This window comes from Cebidichthys violaceus, unplaced genomic scaffold (genome assembly GCF_023349555.1).
Source record: "Cebidichthys violaceus isolate CVI_PGR_0920_01 unplaced genomic scaffold, fCebVio1.0.p SCAF_50, whole genome shotgun sequence".
NCBI lineage: Eukaryota > Metazoa > Chordata > Actinopteri > Perciformes > Stichaeidae > Cebidichthys > Cebidichthys violaceus.
In genome coordinates this window covers 1,319,522-1,343,417 of record NW_027176706.1, presented here as the reverse complement: position 1 = coordinate 1,343,417, position 23,896 = coordinate 1,319,522, and the positions used below count along the sequence as shown (strand labels likewise).

At 43.3% G+C, this 23,896-nt stretch overlaps 1 protein-coding gene across 1 annotated transcript in view; it reads right to left on the bottom strand.

Moving 5' to 3' along the window:
* col22a1 (collagen, type XXII, alpha 1) overlaps positions 1-23,896 on the bottom strand; it is a 42,381-nt gene that overhangs the window by 4,850 nt on the left and 13,635 nt on the right. The window contains exons 12-56 of the mRNA XM_068731264.1: positions 23,519-23,572; positions 23,349-23,402; positions 23,197-23,250; positions 21,805-21,858; positions 21,674-21,718; positions 19,969-20,022; positions 19,790-19,843; positions 19,209-19,244; positions 18,459-18,488; positions 18,252-18,305; positions 18,036-18,089; positions 14,620-14,673; positions 13,992-14,045; positions 13,838-13,891; positions 13,679-13,732; positions 12,774-12,827; positions 12,557-12,601; positions 12,395-12,457; positions 11,980-12,033; positions 11,828-11,869; positions 11,681-11,713; positions 11,445-11,498; positions 10,821-10,874; positions 10,684-10,737; positions 10,547-10,600; positions 10,386-10,439; positions 9,926-10,030; positions 9,300-9,344; positions 8,696-8,773; positions 8,556-8,591; positions 8,421-8,474; positions 8,195-8,239; positions 7,869-7,904; positions 7,656-7,769; positions 7,306-7,359; positions 6,992-7,045; positions 6,813-6,866; positions 6,603-6,656; positions 6,371-6,424; positions 6,178-6,231; positions 6,009-6,062; positions 5,873-5,917; positions 4,139-4,192; positions 3,045-3,098; positions 2,859-2,912 (exon numbers count right to left, since the gene is read on the bottom strand). Of these exons, the coding sequence (XP_068587365.1) occupies positions 2,859-2,912; positions 3,045-3,098; positions 4,139-4,192; positions 5,873-5,917; positions 6,009-6,062; positions 6,178-6,231; positions 6,371-6,424; positions 6,603-6,656; positions 6,813-6,866; positions 6,992-7,045; positions 7,306-7,359; positions 7,656-7,769; positions 7,869-7,904; positions 8,195-8,239; positions 8,421-8,474; positions 8,556-8,591; positions 8,696-8,773; positions 9,300-9,344; positions 9,926-10,030; positions 10,386-10,439; positions 10,547-10,600; positions 10,684-10,737; positions 10,821-10,874; positions 11,445-11,498; positions 11,681-11,713; positions 11,828-11,869; positions 11,980-12,033; positions 12,395-12,457; positions 12,557-12,601; positions 12,774-12,827; positions 13,679-13,732; positions 13,838-13,891; positions 13,992-14,045; positions 14,620-14,673; positions 18,036-18,089; positions 18,252-18,305; positions 18,459-18,488; positions 19,209-19,244; positions 19,790-19,843; positions 19,969-20,022; positions 21,674-21,718; positions 21,805-21,858; positions 23,197-23,250; positions 23,349-23,402; positions 23,519-23,572 (2,418 nt within the window). The remainder of the gene's footprint in view (positions 1-2,858; positions 2,913-3,044; positions 3,099-4,138; positions 4,193-5,872; positions 5,918-6,008; positions 6,063-6,177; positions 6,232-6,370; positions 6,425-6,602; positions 6,657-6,812; positions 6,867-6,991; positions 7,046-7,305; positions 7,360-7,655; positions 7,770-7,868; positions 7,905-8,194; positions 8,240-8,420; positions 8,475-8,555; positions 8,592-8,695; positions 8,774-9,299; positions 9,345-9,925; positions 10,031-10,385; positions 10,440-10,546; positions 10,601-10,683; positions 10,738-10,820; positions 10,875-11,444; positions 11,499-11,680; positions 11,714-11,827; positions 11,870-11,979; positions 12,034-12,394; positions 12,458-12,556; positions 12,602-12,773; positions 12,828-13,678; positions 13,733-13,837; positions 13,892-13,991; positions 14,046-14,619; positions 14,674-18,035; positions 18,090-18,251; positions 18,306-18,458; positions 18,489-19,208; positions 19,245-19,789; positions 19,844-19,968; positions 20,023-21,673; positions 21,719-21,804; positions 21,859-23,196; positions 23,251-23,348; positions 23,403-23,518; positions 23,573-23,896) is intronic.

Below are 23,896 nucleotides of genomic sequence, written 5' to 3'. Positions count from 1 at the left end.
TTTTAAATCCAAACTCCAATCTCATCTTTTTTTTTGCCTTAACGTTTAAATGAGTTGCTCATTCTCTCATCATCCGGCTCATTCTCAGTTTCAAATGTATAACATAAGCCTATAGTTGTCCCAGCAACAAGAGCAACATGAATGTGTGATGGTGCTTCTTTTGAAGCTTCTTGTGCCTCAGGCTCTTGCTCTATGGCGACACCTGAAAGCTATACTTGACCTCTGAGATCCATCTGTTCACATCCTACATTTCGTCGTACTGGTTGCCTATACTGTGATTTTATTACGTTGGTCTATATTTTTTTTTTTTTGCACACGACATCTATTGAGTGTCCGTCCGTCCGTCCGTCCTGGGAGAGGGATCCCTCTTCAGTTGCTAATCCTGAGGTTTCTTCCGTTTTTTCCCTCCGTTAAAGGGTTTGTTTAGAGAGTGTTTCCTTATCCGAAGGAGGGGGGGGGGGGGTGTCATAAAGGACAGATGGTGATGTAAGCTGTACAGATTGTAAAGCCCCCCTAAGGCAAATTTGTGATATTGGGCTTAAATTGGTTTGAAGGAGTTTATTAATGCTTGCAGAATTGGGAGAATGTTTCACTTTCTCTTTTTTATTTCCACTTTTCGTATTATCGTTGAATATATACACTCCTCTGCCTTCTTCCACTTCGCTGCATCATCCTCTAGCTGTGTGGTAAATGTGTCCATCTGATAAAAATTTTTTGGGAAATATCAGATCACTGCCTCTAAATAGCTTCACCCTCACTCTCTACCTCCTCTCTCTCTGCATCTGTCTCCTGCCCTCCTCCCTCCTCCAGGCTATTTCTGTCGATTTGCTCCCCCTGCTGACTGATATCATCCACTCCTCTCTTGATAGCCGGCTGCATATCGTCTGCCCTCGAGTTAGCAAACGGTTACTCCTTCTCCCAAGAAACCCGCCCTCCGGCCCACGGACCGGTGTGTGTGCGCGGCTCCATCTATTTCTATCCGGAGCACATTTTTGTTGCCAATGATAGCAACACGTCGAAATTAAGAATTCTCCTCACTCGCAGGTCTCACTATCTCTGTCTGCATTTCATATCTGTGACACATCTGTCATGGTGACCTCTGCCTGCCTCTTCGTCTCCCCGGGCTCCAAGTGCCAGTGTCGGCCTATAGGAACCCTGTAATCACCGAAACCCTCGCTGACTTTAAATTTAACCTCATCAGCCAAATCAGTACACGGGCTCCAAAAAGCCCGGCGGCAAGTCTCTAAAATGACATTGTACCTTGGCATTTAAGTGCAAAGTTCATATTTTACGGGTATGCTTTAAAATATTCTAACATTATCTTAATGTGAGCTGTGGGGACTCATTTTTAAAGTAGAGTGCTGAACCATCGCAGACGTAGCTGGACCCCACAGTACGTGTGGGCCGTGAGTCTGTGAGGGCGGTCACCGTGACTAGATGTATCCGGATTATGTGCTTCACAGGCTCCAGGGTTGCACATCTTTGGGTTTCCTTCCTCTAGACTCCCAGTCACCTGATCGATGTTGACTTTAAGCCTCATCTTAAAAAGGTAAACTGCCCTCTCATCCTACCTGCCAACTCGCTGTGTCTGCTTTTGGGTTCGCACCTTACCTACCAGAACCTAAGACTTAGAAATGCACCGATTGCAATTTTCTTGGCCGATTTCTGTTCATTAAGTCTGACCTGCTGATTCAGATTCTTTCATTTTTCTAAGACCTTTTTTTTTTTTTTTACCACTGTCCCAAAAAGTAATTTCAACCAAGTCAGTGTGAAAATTCAAAAATTCTAAATGTTGTCCTTATTGTCAGCTACAGCAGTTATTTGCATAAAGACACACAATTCATATGATTCAGAAATAAAAACTGTATTTTTGTTTTCGTATATGTTCACATTCTGTCACATGGATTGTCTATACTGTGATTTTATTTTGTTGGTATGTTGTCTGTCCGTCCTGGGAGAGGGATCCCTCCTTTAATTGCTCCTCCTGTTGAAGGCTCTGGCTGCTTTCGATCGCTCCATCTCTACCTTAGACTGTATCCGTGCTCATCACCAGTGCTGGGCCTCACTTGTTAGTTGTTACAGAGTGTGTTTTTTGGGCTTTAACACATGTCTACAACACTGCGGGTTGGACAGGGAGCGACTCCTCCTCTGTCTACAACTACTCTACGGATTCAGCATTGCTCACCGTTAAAACCGATCAAAATCAATGCAGCAGAAATGTCGTCTTTTTCGAGTCCTTCTAATATTCTTCCTCGTCAAAACCAAACATTATATGTATGTCATATTTGTTACATGTTCAGTAGTGGAGTTCCCCTTTAACAACTGATGTCACATATATACAGAGTCGGGATGATAATTAAGCTCAAATTTACATTTAGCATTAAAATGAAACTCTGGTATGAATATTGAAAGTCTCTTTTCTCAAACAAAATACAGATTGCCTTGCTCTTATATTATACCAACACTGGGAGAAAAGTTGCTAAATCTGCCGTGCTATGGCCACTCTTTACATTTTATTTATTGATATTTGGAAATATTAACCCTTAGCTTTGGTTCATTTTTCCATAAATTGAATTGCAATCTGTGCTCTGATATGTCAACTCCCATAAACTCATCCTGGTCAGCGCAACATTTTACTCAAATCTTCCATCATAATCTGACAGATCACCTCAAAATGCTACTTTTTTTCCTAATTCCTCTTATCTATGCTATTCACAGCACGTCTCCTTTAAATGTCTCTGTGTAACAAAGAATTTAGTTTGCATTGACGTGGTTGTGGTGGAGTGTTTCGGTGTCACTATTGTTTGCTAGTCATCCAATTGTTGCTTTAAAGAGAATGTACAGAAGAGATAACTCACCGGAGTTCCAGGGAGACCTGATTTTCCTGATGGCCCTGGTTCACCTGGCTTGCCCTGGGATGCAAAGGGAGAGGAACGACTTGAGTGCCGCTTCATGTCCATATCTATCTGCCTGCTTGACTACCGGGCTGCTTCCTTCTTCTGTTTGCGTCAGACATCCTTGCAAGTGATTGAAACATAACTCACCGACTCTCCTCTTGGTCCACTGAGCCCTTCTCTGCCCGGAGGTCCCGTAGAGCCCTGCCGTAACACACAAAACAAAATCCGCCTGTTACATTATGGCTTTCACATGCCGAAAAAGAGGAGAACATAACCAGATCTCTAGGGCATGCTGAGGAAAAAACTGCAGTCTTGATCACTGTAATCTTTATTGGAAAACCAGCCTCTACTGTAGCAGTGAGGTAAATCTGAAGTCCTTCACTTTTTCTTTTTTTTTTTGTGGAAGCAGAATGTAGGTGAGGAAAAGATTCTTACTTTAGAAGACATACTGTGAGAATAATCCATCGCCAAGCCCCACAGCCAGAGGATGAGTTAAAAAGTTATTTGTGTGAAGTGTGTGTGTGTGTGTGTGTGTGTGTGTGTGTGTGTGTGTGTGTGTGTGTGTGTGTGTGTGTGTGTGTGTGTGTGTGTGAAGTGTTACATCCTGCTTCTAGACAAATGGGGGAATAAAAGTGCTGCAGCCTTTAACCGTGTGCATGAAATGGATTTCAGTTTGTCATTTTGGTGAAGATGAACGAAAGGGAAATCAAAGGATACGAAGCTGCGAATGGTTTATAAACGTACTCCGCTGCTAATGAAGCTCTAGCATTATATAGATGTGATTAAATATTCTGTGCTCTGCTGGAAACTTCGCATTCTGTGCAAAAGCGGTTTTTTTTGTTTTTTGTTTTTTTTAATCTCAGGAGTTTTTGTCTGCATTCCCTCAATCAATGGAGGATTGGTTCCAGGCAGCGACAATGATTGTTCTCATTGTGACGCAGCCAGGAAGGGATGCTGCATAGAAAAGAATGGCAGATCTGATTTTAATAAGGAAGACAAACATGTTCTGTGGGAGCATGTATATTACTTTCATAATGAAAACGCATAAGTGAAAGCTATAGGCGTGTGTGTGTGTGTGTGTGTGTGTGTGTGTGTGTGTGTGTGTGTGTGTGTGTGTAGAATAGATAAAGATTGAGGGAACTGCAGATTGAACTTCATGGTGTCTTCCCACCTCTATAGAAACACACTTGGAGTGAAAAAAACCACTAACCAATAATTAATAAATGTAAAGTTGATCGTACCTCTTTCCCAGGTTTGCCATCGCGTCCAGATGATCCGGGCTTTCCATCTTCTCCCTGTTTGGCGCAGAAGAAAAAGAAATTGAAAAAATGGAAACTGTTCTATAATTATAGCATTTGCACCACAATCACTAGAGCTAATGGAGGCTAATGTTACGGCGTTTGCGAATGGCTAATTAGTGCAAACTTTCTTGTTTTAGCTGCTGTCACAAGAGTTTATCCAGCGTCACTTCAGCAGCGCATCAATGGTTTATTAATATTACCTGCAGATTTTATTAAAGTAAGCCTGCTGACAATGTGCTCCGTTAGTTTGGCTTCCAATGCTTCCATGAAAGCTCGCCAGCCACACAGTCCTCTACATGTCCAGCCTCATTATCACATAAACCTTTCAAAGTTTCCTTTTAACATCCATTTTAATTATTTAGCTAAATATTCTATATGTTTAGCTATATTTTGGCCTCATCTGATATCCCTATACTGCTTCTTTTTTTTCGGTTAAGCGCTCCATAACATGGTATTTTTTTACTTCTTACAGTAGTCTCTGTACGGACGCATGCATGTATGTTCATCCCTATATTTTAACTTTGCACTATTTTATGCCTTAGATTACCATTTGTGTCACTGTGTGATCAACAAGCGCTTCTGCAGTTGTACTAATTGCTTTACATGCGACAATAAACACCAGATAAGGCAGACGGATCGATGACGTCTCTACGTTTGCGGCGCTAAATCTGTACCTCTAATTGTGTACGTCAACTTTCCAATTCCCCCGAATAATAGTGGCCGTCGTTTCCGTACGGCTGACATTTAGCGACAACAATTATCGAGCGGTGAAGGGCAATTGTCAGCGCGTCCATGGAAACGCTTTACGGCTCCTCTAATAGGTCGTCTGGCGTCGGCGCGGCGACGCTGAGAGCGCTGAGAGCGCTGCGGCTCTCGGTCGGAGTCGTCTGTAATGAGCCATGCTATTGGTCACGGTGCCGTGGCGGAACCTTTTTCCCGTGGGCGCGTGCCGAGCGAGAGACAAAGCAGCAGGTGCAGGCGGTTCTCTCGGAGAAGGTGTTTTCAACAAAAAAAAGAAATTAAAAAAAAACAAAAACCCGCAAGTGTCAGAAAGTGTCTTGAAATCGCAGTGCGGCATGCCAAACGCTGACTGTGAGCTACTCCAGCTGCAGTTAATAGTTCCAGTTATGGCTCTTGAGCAAAGGCAGTTATCTTTCTAAATACATAATTTATACTGTACTTCCCATACTTTTATGTTCTTATGTTCTTTTGTGAAGGTGCCAGTTTTCGAAGAGAATGTTCTGCCAAATGTATCACAGTCTAATCGGACGTCTCCTTGTCTTGTGTTTTATTTTTTTAGTGTCATTTGATGAGAATAATTGACATAATTCCATTTGTGTGATACATTTCGTGATAACAGTTATATGTCAAAACCTTCATAGAGGACATATGACCGCATTAGACCTGCAGACAGTCTAGTACTATCACAATAACTGTCCCAGCATGCAGCACCATTGACTTGCTGTCTGGGGAAACTGCAGGTCTCATCAAAATAGAGCAAAAAAACACCGTCACCTATCATATACTAAACTGCACCAGGGGAAAGTTGTTTTCCACTTTTCCATACAGACTCGCATTCTCTAAACCTTTTTCATTTTATTTTTGACACATTTCTAGGGTGAAATGTTTAAATTGAACACTGTGTGGAAAAAAAACAAAACAAAAAGTACTAACCTTAGGTCCTGGAGCTCCAGATTCCCCTCTGTGGCCCTTAAAGCCCTGCATAGGAAAAGAGACCGCAGTGAATCAGTCACAGCAATTTGCTCTGCCGGCCCGCTTCATCAGATCCGTTTGCTGGCGGGTTACTTACCGGGAGTCCCCTGAGCCCCGAGTTTCCTTGTGGTCCAGGCTCACCTTGCTTGCCCTGAGATGAAAACAAAAATAGCTACTGGCAGCATTGTCTGGCCGTGTTTTACTATCACATCTTTTTAAAGATGTGCTGTAGCTCAAGCTTCTGGCAAACATCTCCATCTACTTACAGGCTCTCCTGGTTCACCTGCTCTGCCGTCTTTTCCCATTTTTCCAGGCTGACCCTGCAGATCAATGAAATCTATCATTTACCTTCTGCAACCGTTAAGACCTACAGTTGCATTTACAACGCAGACTATTTACGCCGCGCAGCAGGAGCCGCGCGCATATTCACGACGCTGTACATCCGATCATTTTTCTTACGATCAAGCCGGGAAGACCCGGTGGTCCCTGGATTCCTTTGAGACCCTCTTTGCCCTAGAAAACAAACAAACAGGTCAATGTCACTAAGGGGGAAAAAAAAAAAGAAATGATAAATGGCCGCTATTACCACACGGGCTGGCTGACCTACATGCTAGAGGGAAGAGGTTTGTACAGTAATGACACATGGGTAATACGTTTTCTGAGGGGAAAAGTACATGGAGTGCAGCCCGACCTTTTCTCCAGGGGACCCCGGGGGGCCGACTGGGCCAGGCTGTCCATCGTTACCCTGAAGAGGAAAGAGACCGTGTCAGTGGAGGTCAACCGAAATAGAAAGAATGAGTGTGGGACAAAATACAATACAAATGGCCCTGTTTACAAAAAGCTCTAAGTATTTAGACCATTTCGAGCAGTGGAAAGAAATAAGCCCAAAATAATAACGTACAGGTGTGCCCATCAAGCCAGCGGTACCTGGATGACCAGGGGGTCCTGGGTGACCCTGTAAATGCAGAAAATTCAAATATAATCATGTGATTCATACCGGACAATATTTCTCTGAACATTTTATTAATAAACAAGGAGAGAATGGAGGAAATGACTCATGAGTCATAACGACAAATATACCTTGTCTCCTTTTTCTCCGGGGCCTCCTGGGGGTCCTCGATCACCTTTAATACCCTGTGGTGAAAAAGCAAGAAAGACCAGAAGGCATCCATCTGAAAAACTATTTGTCAAATATATTTTAAATATTACAAAAGGAGGAGAATGTAGTAATAGCTATGTTGTTTCAGAAACACAATTCAATGCAGGTTTTTTTTTTAGTGGTGTTAACCTAAACCTTGTGAGGTTAAAAAAAAAAAAAAAATGTTGACAAAGGCAACTAATTAGCATTTGGCCCTTTGGGAGCAATAAGGTTGCAGTTAGTGCGGCAAACTCACCTTTCCTCCGTCGGTTCCGGGGGGCCCTTGAGCTCCGGCTGTTCCCGGCGGGCCCTGTAATGACACAGCAGAGCATCAGTCTCTGTCCGGGGGGGGGGGGGGCAGCACCGGCACCGGGTTCTAATCGTTCACTGCTGCCCCCCCCCAGAGGAGGCCCGGCTAATGATGCAGACAAGAGCGTCTCCATCCGTCACACCGACTGTGGCCGATGATGATAAACGCGTAGCGCGGACCTCGTGCCTCACTCAGGACTATATCTGGTTATAATGCTCCTTTAATAAAGATGAGCCACAGTCTTTACATCACAGCAGAGGTGAGGTTACGGTTGAATGCTAATGACTGCGTCCTACCTGGTAACCATCTTGACCGTTTTTCCCCGGAGGTCCGAGGTGTCCTTTGTCCCCTGGGACTCCTGGGAGGCCGGGCGGTCCTGGTGGACCCGCGGGGCAGTCTGAGCAAACATCCTGTAAGACGGCAGAGACACGTTTTGTGACGAAGTGGTCCCTCTCAGGATCCAAACACGAAGTCTTTTCTCACTGAAGAGGGATGGAAACGCTCCTTACCTTCAGATTTAGGTCAGAGAGGTCTGCTGCCTTTCCCTGAGAGACGGGGAATAACAGAGTTAATCCAGAACTGATCAGTAACTGATTCAACTGGATTCAATTGATCTTTTAGTTTAGTCTTGACTAAAAAAAATCTAATTTGTGTAAATGGAGAAAGTCTTGTTATTAGTGCAGGATCATTCTCTCCTTTATACAGTATACGGTGAAGGACATACTGGACGTAAAGTGAAATATAGTCGTTAAAATGAACATCTGAGAGAAAGAACATTCATTACAACCAGTGTCTCAGATAATGCTGACTGTTCGCTGCCAATTTCTGTACTTACAGGATCTCCTGGTGATCCCTTGTCTCCCGGCCTTCCTGGTAAACCCTGCATTTGATGCAAAGGTACAACAAAAAAAAAAGTGATATATGTGGCTGTTTTAGTCTGAATGAGCATACAGTCACTTTGGGTGTCCATAGCTATGGAAGCTTGGATCTCATAGTAATGCAACTGTATGAAATTATTTATCCATTTATTCATTCGTTCACGTATTTATTGATGGACTCACATTATGTCCTGCTGGGCCCTGAGGACCGGCGACCCCTGGCAGACCCCTAATGCCCTGGAACCCAGACAAACAGATAGTAGAGAAACACCTTTTTTACACAAACATACTCAATATGAATCTTTAGAAAATATTTACCGCAGGTCCAAGGAGCCCATCATTTCCCGGAGGGCCCTGCATGCAAAAAAAGAAAGAAAAGAAACATGTCACATTTCCAAATATGTAAATAAATGCACCGGAGGAGATGATATGACACTGGTTTGCGTTGACGCTCGTACCGGTTGTCCCACTTTGCCTTCTCCTGCGGAACCCCTGTCCCCGGGTGACCCCGGTTCTCCTCGCGACCCGGTTTGGCCCTGAGAAATAATAGATAATGTCAGCTCAGCAGTAACGTTTGGCTAAAAGCCTTCGCTTTTGGCAAGAAAGTGTCACATTCAGCGAATGCCTTCTGATCCCAGAAATACCGCCGCGAGAAAAAATACAATCAGCTGTTGACATTTTTCGGCGCTCAGAAGACAAAACAGCGTCGGTGATGAGGGTGAGCGACTTGACACCATAAATCCAGCAAATGCCTCTGTCCGGCCTCTCCCGGTCCCGTGGCCCTGACATCCAGCTCTTCAAGGCAAAAGAGCCGGTCATTATCGCAGCAGCGGTCACAGGGCAGTGGACGTAGAAATTGCTTTTGCTGCTTTCAACCAAAAAAAAAAAAAAAATGAATTGTTCTTCTCATCCGTGCCAGAAAAAAAAAACACATCAACAAAAGAGAACCTGTGCATGATTTAAACACCAAAAAAACAACCTTAGGCAACCCTACAAAGCTCCCACACACACACACACACACACACACACACACACACACACACACGCTAACTTTAGCGTTACCTTTTGCCCCGGGGGTCCTTGAATTCCTTGTGGTCCTGGATCCCCCTGCAATAATCACAAAATGACATCACTCAAATTGCCCAGCCACTCAACGACAGGAAGGATTTATTTACTTTTGAATAAGTAATTCAGAGGTGAAAGTGTCAACGAGTTGCCGCTCTTCATGCACATATGTGTAGCGGAGGCCTCGGGGGGGGGGGGGCACACCTGGCAGCTGTAAGGAGCTGCTGTGAGACAAAATCTGCTGCGCTCCTGTGCTGCTTTAATGCAATATGTCTTAACAATGCCCCCCCCCCTGTGTGCTCCTGCCTCATGGAGGCCACATGTCTGGGGTGAAAAAAAAAAAAAAAAAAAAAAAGATGAAGAAACGCGTCGAGCCGCGGCGCAGAATGTGCCGACTCAGCCTCGTTTTCCCTGCCTCGTATTGCGCTGCGGTTCAACGTGCATTACAGGCAGGGAGATGTCAGAAGATCAGAACACGCGTGTGAATGCAAGAGACGGTTCACAGGTCTCTGTGGAAAGTGAACTGACAAACGAACCACAGTGGAAACAACATCAATACATGCGAGGGAATATGGAATAAACTGAAGTTATGAATACAACGTGACAGAAATAATATGTCTTACATTTTGCCCTTCTTTCCCCTTTCCTGGAGGTCCGGGGGGTCCAGTCAAACCGCCATCTCCGGGTGGGCCCGTGGGACCCGATTGTCCCGGTTTACCTGGTTCACCCTAAAATACATGTTACAGTGAAGAAAGAACTTGATTGTCTCTCAAGGCTACAGCAGCTACACCTGTAGGTGGCTTATATACTCCTATAGGTGAAACCTTTATTGTGTTCTGCTACTTTCTACTGATAATGACAAGTGTTGCTGAAACAGCTGCAGCTGCTGCTGCTGCTTCAAGATTCAAATTCGAAAGCTTCTCTGCTGAAACAATAATGGAGGACATACGGGGTCACGCTCTCCTCTCTGCAGGCGTATTATCGCTCCGTCTTGCCAAACTCCCTCCGAACACAGTCTGAATACCTTCAAAAGAACCTCTCACCAAATATGTACCGACGGCTTTTTAAATATAGACGACTGACCTTGTCTCCTCTCTGTCCGGCTGGACCGGGAGGCCCAATGATCCCCGGTATGCCCTAGAAGACAGACAGCTGGTAGTTCCACACTGAAGTGATTTTGTGGCTACTCGTCTATATTTTCATTGTCCTTTAAGTTCCTCTCAAGACGTTTAGAATGGACTTACCACATTCCCTGGTAATCCACGAGCACCTGGAGGACCGACAATGCCAGGTGGACCCTGGGAGAAAACAACATCGGCCATTACGCTACAGTGCATCTTCACCCATTTGGTGAGAAAAGGCGTACAAACAGACAACGTACAGAGTCTCCGACACGTCCCGTCTCTCCCGGTGGTCCGGTGTCTCCTTTTGGACCCTGGAATAAAGATTAGACGTACTTGAAACAGACAATAATAATCAATACGCTGACCGGGAGGTACAAGATTCCGAGCATCTTACCGCTAGTCCGGGTGGTCCCTTGAAGCCTTGTTCACCGGGTAACCCTCGTTGACCCTTCAGGAGAAAGGCACGTGGATTTACACTGTGGTGGTGTAACAATAGGTGCCGATACGACGTCACCTCTTGTCAAAATGATTACGTCACGTTTCTCATGACATGACGATATGAAGTTAATGAGAGGGTTGTGTAGTGACGATTGTAGATAATAACAGCATCTATGTTTGAAGAATTACTACAATATTCTGTGACAACATTATTAACTTATCATCACCTTAATAGTCAGAGATAATGGAAATAGAAACAAGCATTTGCAAGTGTGTGTGTGTGTGTGTGTGTGTGTGTGTGTGTGTGTGTGTGTGTGTGTGTGTGTGTGTGTGTGTTAAATGTTGCATCCTGGGATACTTCAACATTTTATTCTATACATCTATAAGCTGCAGCGGATGGAGAATCAGGTCTTTACCGTCTCTTATAGTTTTATTTTATTAGCACAGTTCAGGTTCCATATTACGGCTCGCCATACCTAATCTCCACTGACATCTAGTGGACGCTTTTTGCACATTGCAAAAAAAAAAAGTAGTTTTGTTCATTTAAAGAGAAAGAAGACAAGACAGCAAAAATACTCACGATCTCTCCTGGTTTCCCTTGGTCCCCCTTCTCTCCCTTCTCTCCAGGTTCCCCCTAGAGACAGCAACAACGTTCAATGTGAAGGAAGATAAGAGGAAGAACAGACATCTTGACTCTTAAACTTTTAGCTGCCTCTTAAACGGAACATAAATATCTACTTTTGAACCATCGACTAAAACTGCAATGATGTTCCGAGAGGGTTTTGGTCAGTGTAACAACAACGTAAGTCGACTCACAGGTTCACCGGGCTCAGGGATGACATTGGCCACCTGTGAAGAAGAATCAGACAGATCAAAACTTGCTGAAGCAGCATCAGTTACTCCATGTCTTAAAGTGATTTCACAGAATGTTAAAGAATAGCAAAAAGCGAAAATTCTACTCACGTTTCCCGGAATGCCAGGTATTCCCCTGGCTCCCACTTCTCCCTGAGGCAAGAGACAATACGGTCACATTGTGTGCATACTAAAGACCTCATCACAGCTAGGACCACAGGGTGACTGCTGAGTACATCACGTGACACTGCTCCCTTATTTACCTTGTCTCCCTTTTCCCCTTTTGGTCCAAGCGGTCCATCCTGTCCTCTTTCTCCCTATGGAAGAGAAGCCGGAAAAAAAAAAAAAAAAAAAAATCGAGATTATTGGTGATATATTTCTAGGGAAGTAGGAAGTAGGAAGAGCAGTGAGTCTCAAAAGTGTCTTTTGGGGACACCCAGCCGAACCTGAAGGTGTCCCAGGACGTTACCCAGCTGAATTAGGCACAGTTAATTTCACTAGAGTTAATTTCACTAGAGAAATTATTTCTGTTGCTTAATAACATAAGTGTCCTTTAGAGGTCCCCAAAAGCAAATTTGTAGATATTACACAATAATTCAACCCTAAACCAACAACATGGTTGTCGTGAAACAGTGTGTGAAATGAACTTTGTGTTGTTTTGATAAAAGTCACACCTACCGGCACACCCCTGTCTCCTCTAACTCCAGTACCACCTGTTTGACCAGGGGAACCAGGTGCTCCCTGTAAAAAACAGAAACAAAATATACACATGTGACATGATGGACTTATGTATCATTACATAAATATCAAACCAAAAGAAGTGAACAGCTGTGAGCTCACTCTTTCCCCTGGAGGTCCTCTTGGTCCGGGAGGCCCATCGTCGCCCTTGGGGAGAAGACGTTTAAAAAAAAAAAAAACGTCAGATTTGCTTATGGAAAAAAAACACACACACACACACACACACACACACACACACACACACACACACATGCTATATCATAAGCTGCATGTGTCCGTTGTGTTTCCAGGGGTTTATGTAATGAAGTCACAGCAGTACCTTGGGTCCGGGCTTCCCCGCAAAACCATCTGCTCCGCGCTCTCCCCTGGGCCCCTTCAGAGACACAAGATGTTACATTGAGATGTCCAAATGTTGCTGTTTGCCACGAACATACTGTACGTAGTGAACCGCAACGTACTTTATCCACTGTATTCATGTCATTGTGTCAATTTAACATCCCACAAGCTGTGTTTTCATTGTTTGTGCTGTTAGTTGTTGTAGCCTGATAATCAAGAGTGAACTTGATTCATACACAAATCTCTGAAAAAAAAAAAAACAGACGTTGGCCGTGATTCAGAGGTCTGGAAACGCACTCAGTTCCTCCTTTTTTTTCATGGAATTTCCCCAAGTAAATTGTCTTTGCTTATACATTTAGTTTCTTCAACATTCTACGCTCTATGTCTAAAGTATACGTGCCGCTCAAATACCTGGCAAATTGTAGAAGTAAATGCAGCTATTTTTGCATCTTGTGACTTGTAGCTTCCAAGCACAACGACGCACATTTGAGAATATTCTGGCCTCGCGAAGTTGACCTGGCTAACATGTTAGCGAACGGTTGCCTATTTATACATCTGAGAGACACACAGAGCAACATTGGCATCTATTTGGAGTCGCGTCTCCGGGCCATCTGATGGACGTAAGTCCAATATTTACTTTCCTTTCAGCTCCAGCTGCTAGCTACTAACTGTGTCTGCTGTTTTATAGCATACAGTTCAGATCTTGTTCACTAAAAATGGCCGCCTGCTGCAGCTGGAAACAGCATTTCAGTGAGTGAACCCAAACTGTCGCAGAGCCTAAAACTAAGCTAAGCTAAAAGACATGTGAGCCATTGTTCACAGAAGAGTTTTTGTTTGGCACAGCTTTAAAATAAAAAAAAAAAGAAAGCTGATTCTAAATACACTGACCAGAGCACCGTCGTTTCCGGGAAGACCGTCCAGACCGTCTTTACCAGGAAGACCCTTTGAAGATCGAGAGACGAACATTTAGTGACGTGAAGAGAGAAACGAGTTTCAACGCCTATGACTGAAAATACCATTAAATAAAAGAATAACAGGCCGACTCACGGGCTTTCCAGGCTCTCCATGTTTGCCTGAAAATCCAATTTCACCAGGTAGACCCTTCATGAAGAAAAAACAGGCAATTCATTCATTTGTTGCCCAAAACAAATGATCATTTTTAAGAATTATTGTGTCCGGATTTGTGTGTCTGGCGACTTACAGGAGGTCCAGTGTGTCCTTGGCTCCCTGGTGGCCCAGATGGACCCTGAGGACCCTACAAAATAAAAGATAATATCAGTGAAAATGTATATGACTTGATGATCATCTCATAAATATACACAAATAACGTGGGCTTTTTTAAAAGGTATCTATACTTTTTTTTCAAGCAATATATTTGGATCGTTTTCTTGCCAAGTATGTTCAAAACAAATATTAATATTTCCCCCATGAATTCTACTCCTATGCACTCTAAAGAGACCGTGTGCATCAGTACCGGTGCGCGGCCACTAGAGGGGGGCGTTACAGCGCCGTGTGCAGCTCGTTCAACCTTGAACGGCACTTGAAGAAGACAGGTGTACTGTGTTTCTATTTCGCTCCAGGGAGAAGTTTGGCAAAGCAATTGACGTAAAACGTTGGGTTTATATCTAGCTTGTTTTTCTTCCAGCTGTCAAAACAAACAGTGAAGACACCTTTGAGAGAGCTGTAATTACCTGCTTTGTGGATCACATCAAATATTGAGCAGCGTACGCGATTAAAATGTCAAATTAAACCTCCTCAATTGTCCTTAAGGTCTTATATATGTGTGTGTGTGTACATTTAGCTTGTCATGAAACTGAAATTGTCCTTACAGGAGCTCCAGGAAGGCCATCCACTCCAGGCAATCCACTTTCACCTTTCTTCCCCTGAAAGACAACATTTACTATTCAAAAACAAAATTAAAAGACATTCAATGCAAAACATTTGGCTGTTTCCAGGGCCGCTGGGGTCATGGCCGATGTGTTTTTGTTCCTTGTTGGGAGGTTTAGCAATAAAAGGGTTTTAAAAAAAACATTTTTTTTTTAACCCTCCCATAGTTTCAGTATCTTTGGCCAATTCCTGTATTTTTAAAACCCAACAGAGTTTGGCAGAAAGAGAGTTTTTGAAACATAGACCTCAAAGCTGCACAGAAAATACATGGAGATGTTAGATAGAGACAAATCATAAGATGGTTATTTTGTTTAGTGTAGTTAACGCAAGCTGTGTTGAGCTCATAAGCAAAGTCAAAACACAATAACTGTATTTGGTCAATATTAACTAGATTGACATATTTGGATTCATTTTGATTTATAAGAAATATCATACCATACAAAACTGATTTTTTTCCCCTAGTTGTTGACAAAAATCAAAAATATCCATATTGATGAAGTTATTTCTCATAACTAAGTGGGGTATAGTTTCATTCAGTCATAATGGAGAAACAAAGTCAGCGTTGTATCAATAAAGATTTATAGATTGTTATTCTTTACTTTTGTAGCTGAAAATTCAAATCGATTTAAAAAGCCGTATCTTAATTTCAGACGTGTGCATCACTTTTTAGTGTCCCCTGGAAACAGTTTCTGGTTTTTTTTCCGAGTTTTTTTTTCTCAATTTTTCAGCGTTTTATCCAAAATGCTGCACGTGTGTTGTCAAAATGGTGAAGATGTGTATGTTAATTTCAATATAGAATATCTTAGTAGACAAACAGTCACAGCAAGACATTTAATCGCTACGCACTACTGACTCTAAATAATCAGAAACACATAGCTGACGGTCATTTTCTTTTAACAATGCAGAAACAACTTGTGTCTGTGAACGTTTGTCACTTGCATTCCTGCCACACTTCCACCGTACTTTAATATTTCTTTTTCTTGATGACGTTTCTGGGCGCTGTCCTTCACATTCACATTCCAACTCAGGCTGCCCTCCGCCGTCGTACCGGCATGGCGGTGAATGTAAAAAAAGGCCTCGGCAGCGCTGACACGCCACGATTTGATGAGAGCTTTGCTAGAGTGGAGGTGAAAGTGGCTCAATCTCCAGCAACTCAACCATGTACGGCCGACTCTATCAGTGCCGGCGGGAGCGGAGACCGGCCCATCATCACAGCTCTCAGCCTACCTACACCCCCCCCCCCCCACTCACGCGCTCTCTACCGGCGCATCTTCAGATGAGCTATAACAACCTAAACCTGAAGAAAATAGGTCAAGCTCATCGCTATCTGTATCTTTCTTCTTTTTTTACTTAAAAAGCATCCATGAGGCTGTAAAGAAAAAAGGCTTCATCGGGACCTCCGATGATATTACAAAGTAAAAGCAGAGCAGCACAGAGGCAGATTTTCTCTCTCTTGTGGAATCTGAACCCAATATGATCGGCTTTATTCATATCAATAAACTATAAGTCCCTTCGCTCTCCAATAAGCTTGTCTTTGCCTGAGGACAAAGTGCATTCTAGAAGCAGTTGATGTTGACTTCAACGTATTGCTAACGAGAAGTTGATCGCTCCCGGAGGAGACGGGGGAGCGGAGGTCACAATCTTTGTTCATGTTTTTGGGAAGAACACACGGTGTAGAAACCACTGCGCCTGTTTTTTTTTTAATTATGAATTTGTGAATGGACCGAGACGGTGTGAAGGAATACGAGAGATAATTCTACACACACCGATACCAGCTACAGTATCAGCTCTCATTAGCACGACGAATAAACATCAGTTTATTCTAAATAATCCCGTTGGAATATGATATGTACATTTATTGTAAACTTCCAATTACTGTAGGTTAGAGTAACGAGAGCTTCTCCGGAGGCAAAAGTAGTCGGAGAAAGCACATGATCTCAATAAGATGCAATGCATGACGACGTTTCGATCATTTTGCTTTATCTCCTTATCACAGGATTATTGTTTTGTTAAACATCATGAGGTTTGGTTCCTTGTCATTGTATTACAAGAAACCGGTTTAAATTTTCTCAAGAATACAAAGAAATTCACTCGTGATGCAAACCCGTCTCCGTTAAATTACATGTATATACTGTTTATACTGTGCTGGTTTAATTATGTTTTGATGGGAAACATTATTGCTCTCAGAGACCTGAGTCCTGGTTGTGGTTCAGTTCAGGCCTTTTGGTTAAAGTGTGTCACATTTAGGTTCTATTGAAATGTTCTAAAATATAAATAAGTTTGTTTTCTTTAATCCTGGAATTAAGAATAGTTGTGTTTAGAATGAATGCTTAAAACTGCCTACGGAGCGGAACAGACAAACCACACAACATGTTCACGTTGTCCACCTTAGTTCTTCTATACACACTTGGCACAAAGGAGAAGTTTCAGTTGTTTGCAATTTGCAACCTCACCACTAGATGCCGCCAAATCCCACACCCTTCTAAGGTTACTGAAAGATCGGGGGATACGTCTGTTTTTAAGTTTAAAAACCATACAAATATCTTTATCCAACCGAATGTCTGTATATTCAAGACATTTATTAATAACGTTTGTTTATTATGTTGGTAAACAAAAACAAAAAACTTAATCCAGACGCATCATGTTGTCTTGGAATGTAATAATTCAGTCTTACATAAATGTCATTTTAGGAGAAAAAGGTTGCATGATTGTTTGTGATCATAAAATAATAAAACAAATGTGTCACATGTGTGTCATTTTACATCATAATCATGGGAAAAATGCCCTAAAAGGCAGGAGCTAAAAGAGGAGGAAGCTACTTTAAATGTATGGTAGGGAACTTTCTTGCAAAGGACTTGAGCCTCCTGTCAGCTTTTCAGACAGATTCTGTCTGCTTCACAATATATAGGGTAGAGCCGTGGCTGGTGTGAAGGTCTGCCATCTGAGAAACTGGGCGTGATTTGCATGCAGACTGAGTCGCATCACGGAAAGTCCCTGAAGGAGTCTCGCAAAGTTCGTGGTTCAAGTTAATGGTTCCGTCAAAGTTCAGATTTACCGTAATTTGCTTAAATCGTAAATGCACGGTGCATAAGTAAAAAGGGAGGATTGCCACTCGCACTCCTTTTGCCCTGTGCTATAACTCAACCAATAACATTCATTCTTCCTCCAGAGCAGTTCTGCTCCTGAGAAATAAAGAGATGAACTCCTCTGAAGCCAGAGACAACAGAAAGTAAGCAACACACGCGCAGGTATTTTAACGACTATGTACTTTGTCGAGCATCTTCACGCACTGAAGTACTGAGATGATGAAGAAACGTGGAGAAGAACTGAGAGCCTTCCATCAAAATGAGGTTCTTACCCTCTGGCCGAACTCTCCGGGTTCCCCAGGAAGTCCCTGTAGACCCGGAGGACCCTGAAGAACAAAAAGGATCAGATACAACTCATCCAGCACAACTGGCATTTTCATGAACTGCTCAGCACTACGACTCTGAACAGGTGGCTTTTCCACCACAACAAAATACCAAAAAAAACGCTAAACTGCAGGAAGGAGGAAGTAATAAATCATGATCCTTACTTGAGGCCCCGGGGGGCCCTCGGGCCCTGGAGGCCCAGAAGCTCCAGCATCTCCCTGAAACAGGTCAAACCCAATACACACGTTAGATGATATAACTATAGGTACAGTGGTAGTGTGTTCATGTGTGTTCATAGTGGTGTGTTTCGTGGTCTTTACATTCCTGTTAATGGACATGATGCATCATTTGATTATTGAACGATTACTCACCTTGTCACCGTGTAAACCTTCTTTTTGAAACTGAAATTAAAAGATAAGATAAAAATAAATAATCAGTGTTATTTTTGAGTCAAATCATTGACAACACCGACCAATCATTGTGAAAAATTGAGGCCATAGACAGTAGAACCCTGATCTCACACAAAAACGGTATTTTTTACACATTTGACAAAAAAAACAAAAAAACCTCTGTGGCTTCATTTAGAAAAGATAATTGCTTCTTCTGTCAGAGTATTCCCCTTTTGAAGGAAATAAACATATTGGAACGATGTGTTTCTCTGTGCTTCACACGGCTGCAACTAACAATTTTTTTTTTTTCATTATCAAATAAGCTGCTCATTGTTTTTTGATGAATCGTTTTTTTATCTAAAACAATATCAGAAAACGGTAACCCATCGCTTTTCAGAAGAAGTATTCAAATTGGTTGTTTTATCCGAGTAATTATGTTTACTATCGTTCATCCGAGAACTCTCATTTGCTTGATGATGACATAAATGACTGATCCAATATCAAAAAACAGCTGCCTGTCAATCAACAACTAACTGCTCTGTCCGTCAGTGCTCCCTCGAGATGTGCTCAAGGTTAAAGAACAAGGTCAGCAGGTCCACCGTGATTACCTGGTTAGACTGAAGTAATAATCTTGTGCCGTTCGTCTTTTCTAACTCCATCACTCCACTACGTTCTTCGTCGCTAAACGAGCCTGTAATTCTTCACCCTTTTGCTCTATTTTTCGGTACTCACCACATCCCCAGGTAATCCGCGAAGGCCTCTCTCCCCCTGTGACGTAGTTCACGCAAGAAAGATGAAGGAAAAAAAAAAAAAAAAAAAACCCCGTCATTAGAATCAAGAGACTTCCAGGATAAGGCACCTTCGGGCGATACGGTAATGATACGGCAAACAACCGTAATTTATGAGCTTACTGTAGGCCTAAAGGAAAGTGAAACTTGCGGGTAAAGAGCCATGGGAATTTGCGGCGCATATGTGTGTGTGTGTGTGTGTATTTGCGTGCGTTCCGTGCGCACGCTTATGGGTGCGGCGTAAGCATGTGTGCTCCGCTGGAAGATTCATCAAAGTCAGTAATTACAGACAGACAAGTGAACTCAGCGCATTTGATCTTCTCAGACAAACGAGTGGGCGCAGAGGAGACGGAGGAATGTCTGGAGAGAACAGACAGTAGCTTGAAAAACTGATGGTTCCTCTGTGAAATGATTTACGTCAGCGCAGCTTAACGACATTATGCTCGAGCCACAATATCTACCTTGAATTGTTTCCAATCAAGTGAACAAGGAAAAGGGGGGGGGGGGGGGGGGGGGGGAACGTACCTTGATGCCGTTATTTCCGCTGGGCCCGGGTGCACCAACCAGTCCGCTCAAACCCTTTTCAAATTTTAGACAAAAAGCTTCATTAATACAAAAGGTGACTCAACAAATAGTGTCGCAGATTAACAGTACCTGTGGTCTGTTTGCAACTGCGGGATCTTAAAGAGAGGATCACGACTTACGTCTTTCCCAGGAACACCAGGTTTGCCGGGGAATCCATCGAAACCTGCCTGACCCTAAAATGGAAGAGTAGAGGAACGCATCAAGAAAGTTCTGATAACTGTTGAAGATGATATGAGAATGAAGAAATAATTCAGTAAACGCCAGTTTTATATTCTCCGTCTATCTATAATCACAGCAATGCCAACTTTGATATTTGCTAATCCAAACACCCAATGTCTGTTAAGTATTTTATGAAAAACAGTCAACTCAGGAAGTGATTTATGTTGCATTTTGTTAGCAGTTAGCATGATTAGCATGTGCAGTGAGGGGGCAGTTTTTAGAGTTACATTACATTACAGTCATTTAGCAGACACTTTTATCCAAAGCGACTTACAATTCAGTATCTATCTACCGTAGACGGGGGTTAAGTGTCTTGCTCAAGGACACATTGACATGAGACTAGCGGAGCAGGAACCGGGGGATCAAACCGCTGACCCTCTGATTGAAAGGCGGCCCTGCTCTCCACTTAGCCACGGTCACCCGAGTGGACATGAAGGGCTTTACCAAAATGTAATGATAATCTCTCCGGTAGATGTTGACATATTTCAATCAGAGCTACAAACAAATGCTGAATAAGGAACGTTTAGGCCACCAAAACGGCTACAAAGTCACCAAAGTCTCCACCACAAAGGGCACCATTACATCCGAATTACATGGTAATCCATGTTTCCGTCTGGTCCAAAGTGCTGGACCGACGGGCCGGGCATCAACCAATCCGGAAGACAGTAGCAGATTTGAAGCAGCGCTGTGTTTTTCCTTCATCAAACATTGCCATGACTTCAACCCCAGGTGCCTCCTCTAAAACCACCTATTCCCTTAATCGCTTTACTGAGACAAGTACTTTCCCAGTTTTCAACCACAGGAAATTGCTAACTGACCGACTGACTGGCTGACAGACAGCCCTGAACCTGGCATCGGCATGTTTAGAATGGAGCTTCAGTGTTTGCCTAGAACCTGCCGCACATCCTCATGCCATATGGCAAAGTCATTATTCCATGTTTACTGCTTCATACGGGGCCCCTTGATCTCGGCGTGACACAAAAAGTAATTCAACCGTTCCTCACACTCAATATGTTATACTTGCAGCATCACCGAAACAGTGATCACAAAAACATCTCGACTTCCGCTGGAGACCATTGCGATGCTGGGAAAGAGCCTTTCACGGATTTATCAGACGTCTGCCTCGCATTCTGGCATCGTCGTGGCGACTGAAGAAGCGGAGGTGTTAGCGGCTTCAGACACCGGCAGAGCTTCAGTGGGGCCCTGAATGAGCTGCGTTTGTAGCCAAACGCCCCCACAGGAGCCCAGACAGGAAGTGTGGAGAGTGAATCAAGGAAGCCACATCTGTTTGCACCATTACGCCCCACAGTTCTCCGTTCCTCTGAGAAGAGCTGCCTCTTTTTTTTTTTGCAGGTTTTTTTTTTTTTTTTTTTTTTGCAGTTTGAACTCTATTCTGTACAGGTTCAAGCTAACGTACATGGTTCAAATCCTGGGACATGCTGGGAAAACATGCACGGTACAAATAAACGTGTAACCCAGCAACCACTATTATTTTCAAGTGCTTTTGAACAAGACGCTGAACCCCCCCCCCCCTGTATGCTGCAGTATATGAGATCTGTCACTTTTGATTTATTCATATCAAAGAACCAGTGCAGCATCACTTACCCGGTCTCCCGGAGTTCCTTTTTCTCCTTTTCCACCTGATTCACCCTACAGCAAAATGCAGCAACATTACAATATAATTCATAAAGAAATATATATTATTTCTTATCAACATCACATCTTCATATACTCACAGTGACACCTTTTGGACCTGGGGCGCCAGGACTTCCTTCATCCCCTTGAATTCCCTAAAATAGATTGAGCGGCATTGTGTTAGCGGGAGTCTTTTTAGACTTCTAACAGCGTTGCAGTGACACACTTTAGGCCAACTGGGGGACTGCTGAGTCAGAGGTGACTGAGCGTCACACACACACACACACACACACACACACACACACACACACACACACACACACAAAGAAACAGCAGTTGTCAGTGGCACGACTCTATGGGAGAACCTTGAACTTTCTCATGCAAAGAAAGAAAGAAAGAAATGTGTCTTCTGGTGTCCATTTTCTCTCTTTTCTAACACTGATGCTTTTTTTTAATAGAAGGTATTCTTCCAGTATGTTTTTCCATCTGTATGATGCACTACAGTGAGAATACCTATCGGCTTGGCTGACATTTTGAAGCTATAGCTTTCAGTGGGACCCATTTGAAGCCGTAAAGACAGACCGCCTCATACTGAAAACTTCTGTCTCCTCGCTCTTAATCAGGTCTAGACGACATCATTCAATGAATCACTATGTCGTCAGCTTGATCCTGAAAGCTCATGACTTCAGGGGGGGGGGGGGGGGGGGGGACAAAGACGCTATTTCTGTGTAAGTCGGCCTCTTCACAGTTCCGATGGGATAACTAACGCGATGTGAATAACGTGTGCAGTAGGACGTCTTGAAGAGCGACGTTTTTGAAACGTCAAGAGAAAAAGCACAGGTGTAAATAATAAAATGAACGACGGCTCACTGTAACAGCTCACTGGGAATCTTGAATAGCTCCGGCAGCCATCAATAACGTTATTGATGGCTGCCGGAGCTGCTGTGAAATGGGCCTGTTATACCGTAATACGATGCAGGTCGGCTGTATTCAAAGTTCACGTCAGCAAAACTACTTTTGAAGAGATTTATTATCACTATTATTGGACTTTTAAAAAGTGTGAGAGCAGAAGAACTTGAAACGTCAACCTGGCATTTTGTTACGTACATATAGTATCTTGTAAATATTGAAGTATTCTCTTTATTCGTTCCCTCCGGTCCTGGTTCGTCACAGTCCGCTGACCGAAACCTGAGCCAACACCCTGCTTCCTCCCCCCCTTCCTGGCTCTTTCCCCAGCTGCTGCTTCATCCGAGGGAAAGTCAACCAAAACCGCCCCGCTTTTTCACAGGAAATCGATAACGGGCCGAGAGGTAATCGTCCAGAAAAATGAATGTAAGCCCATTAAACAGAACAAGTGTGTCTCTGAGATCAGTGCCAATAACGGAATGACTAAAGATACCTCCCCCCCCTGCATCAACATCATGATCAGTGAAAATGTACGTGCGCTGCCTCGTCAATTAATTAAAGAAATGGGAAAGACCGCATTCACGCACCTTTTGACCAGCTTGACCTGTCAGCCCTGAAGCACCAGCCAGTCCTGCTTCACCCTATTTACAGAAAGAAAGAAAAAAAACACACATATTAGCACAAGTTTTGCAAAAAAAAAAAAACCCTGACTGAAATATCAAAAACAGGTACGACTTACTTTGTCTCCTTTGTCTCCAGATAAGCCATCGATGCCTGGCACTCCACCAACTCCCTGTCGGGTGATAAGGAAACACAAAATGAATACCAGAAGAGCGTGCGAACATGTTTTAGATTCGACATATTCAAAGAGAAATCCTCCACATGTCCGGGGGTTCACAAGTGCCACACCTTCTCTCCTTTTTGTCCAGGAGCACCTGTCAACCCTATCCTGCCTGTGTCACCCTGTGGACAAGAAGGCGAGTGTTTACTTTGCTCTGTGAAACACACACGCATGCGGGATATGGCCGGTAACGCGGGAGACGACGGCGTGCTCGTCAGACCTGGTAAGCATCGCAGAAGGTGGTTTTAGTGCGGGATGGTCAGGAGGGTTAATGTGGAACGATGTCATTATTTGAACAGTGATACATACATTTTGGACAAAAAGACAGGCGTTAATATTAATAATCACACAGAACACACAGAGTTACACAGGACAAGATCCACAGAGACACTTTTAGAGTAAATGTCTGGGAGCCGGAATGTGCAAACAGCTGTCACCACCTTCAC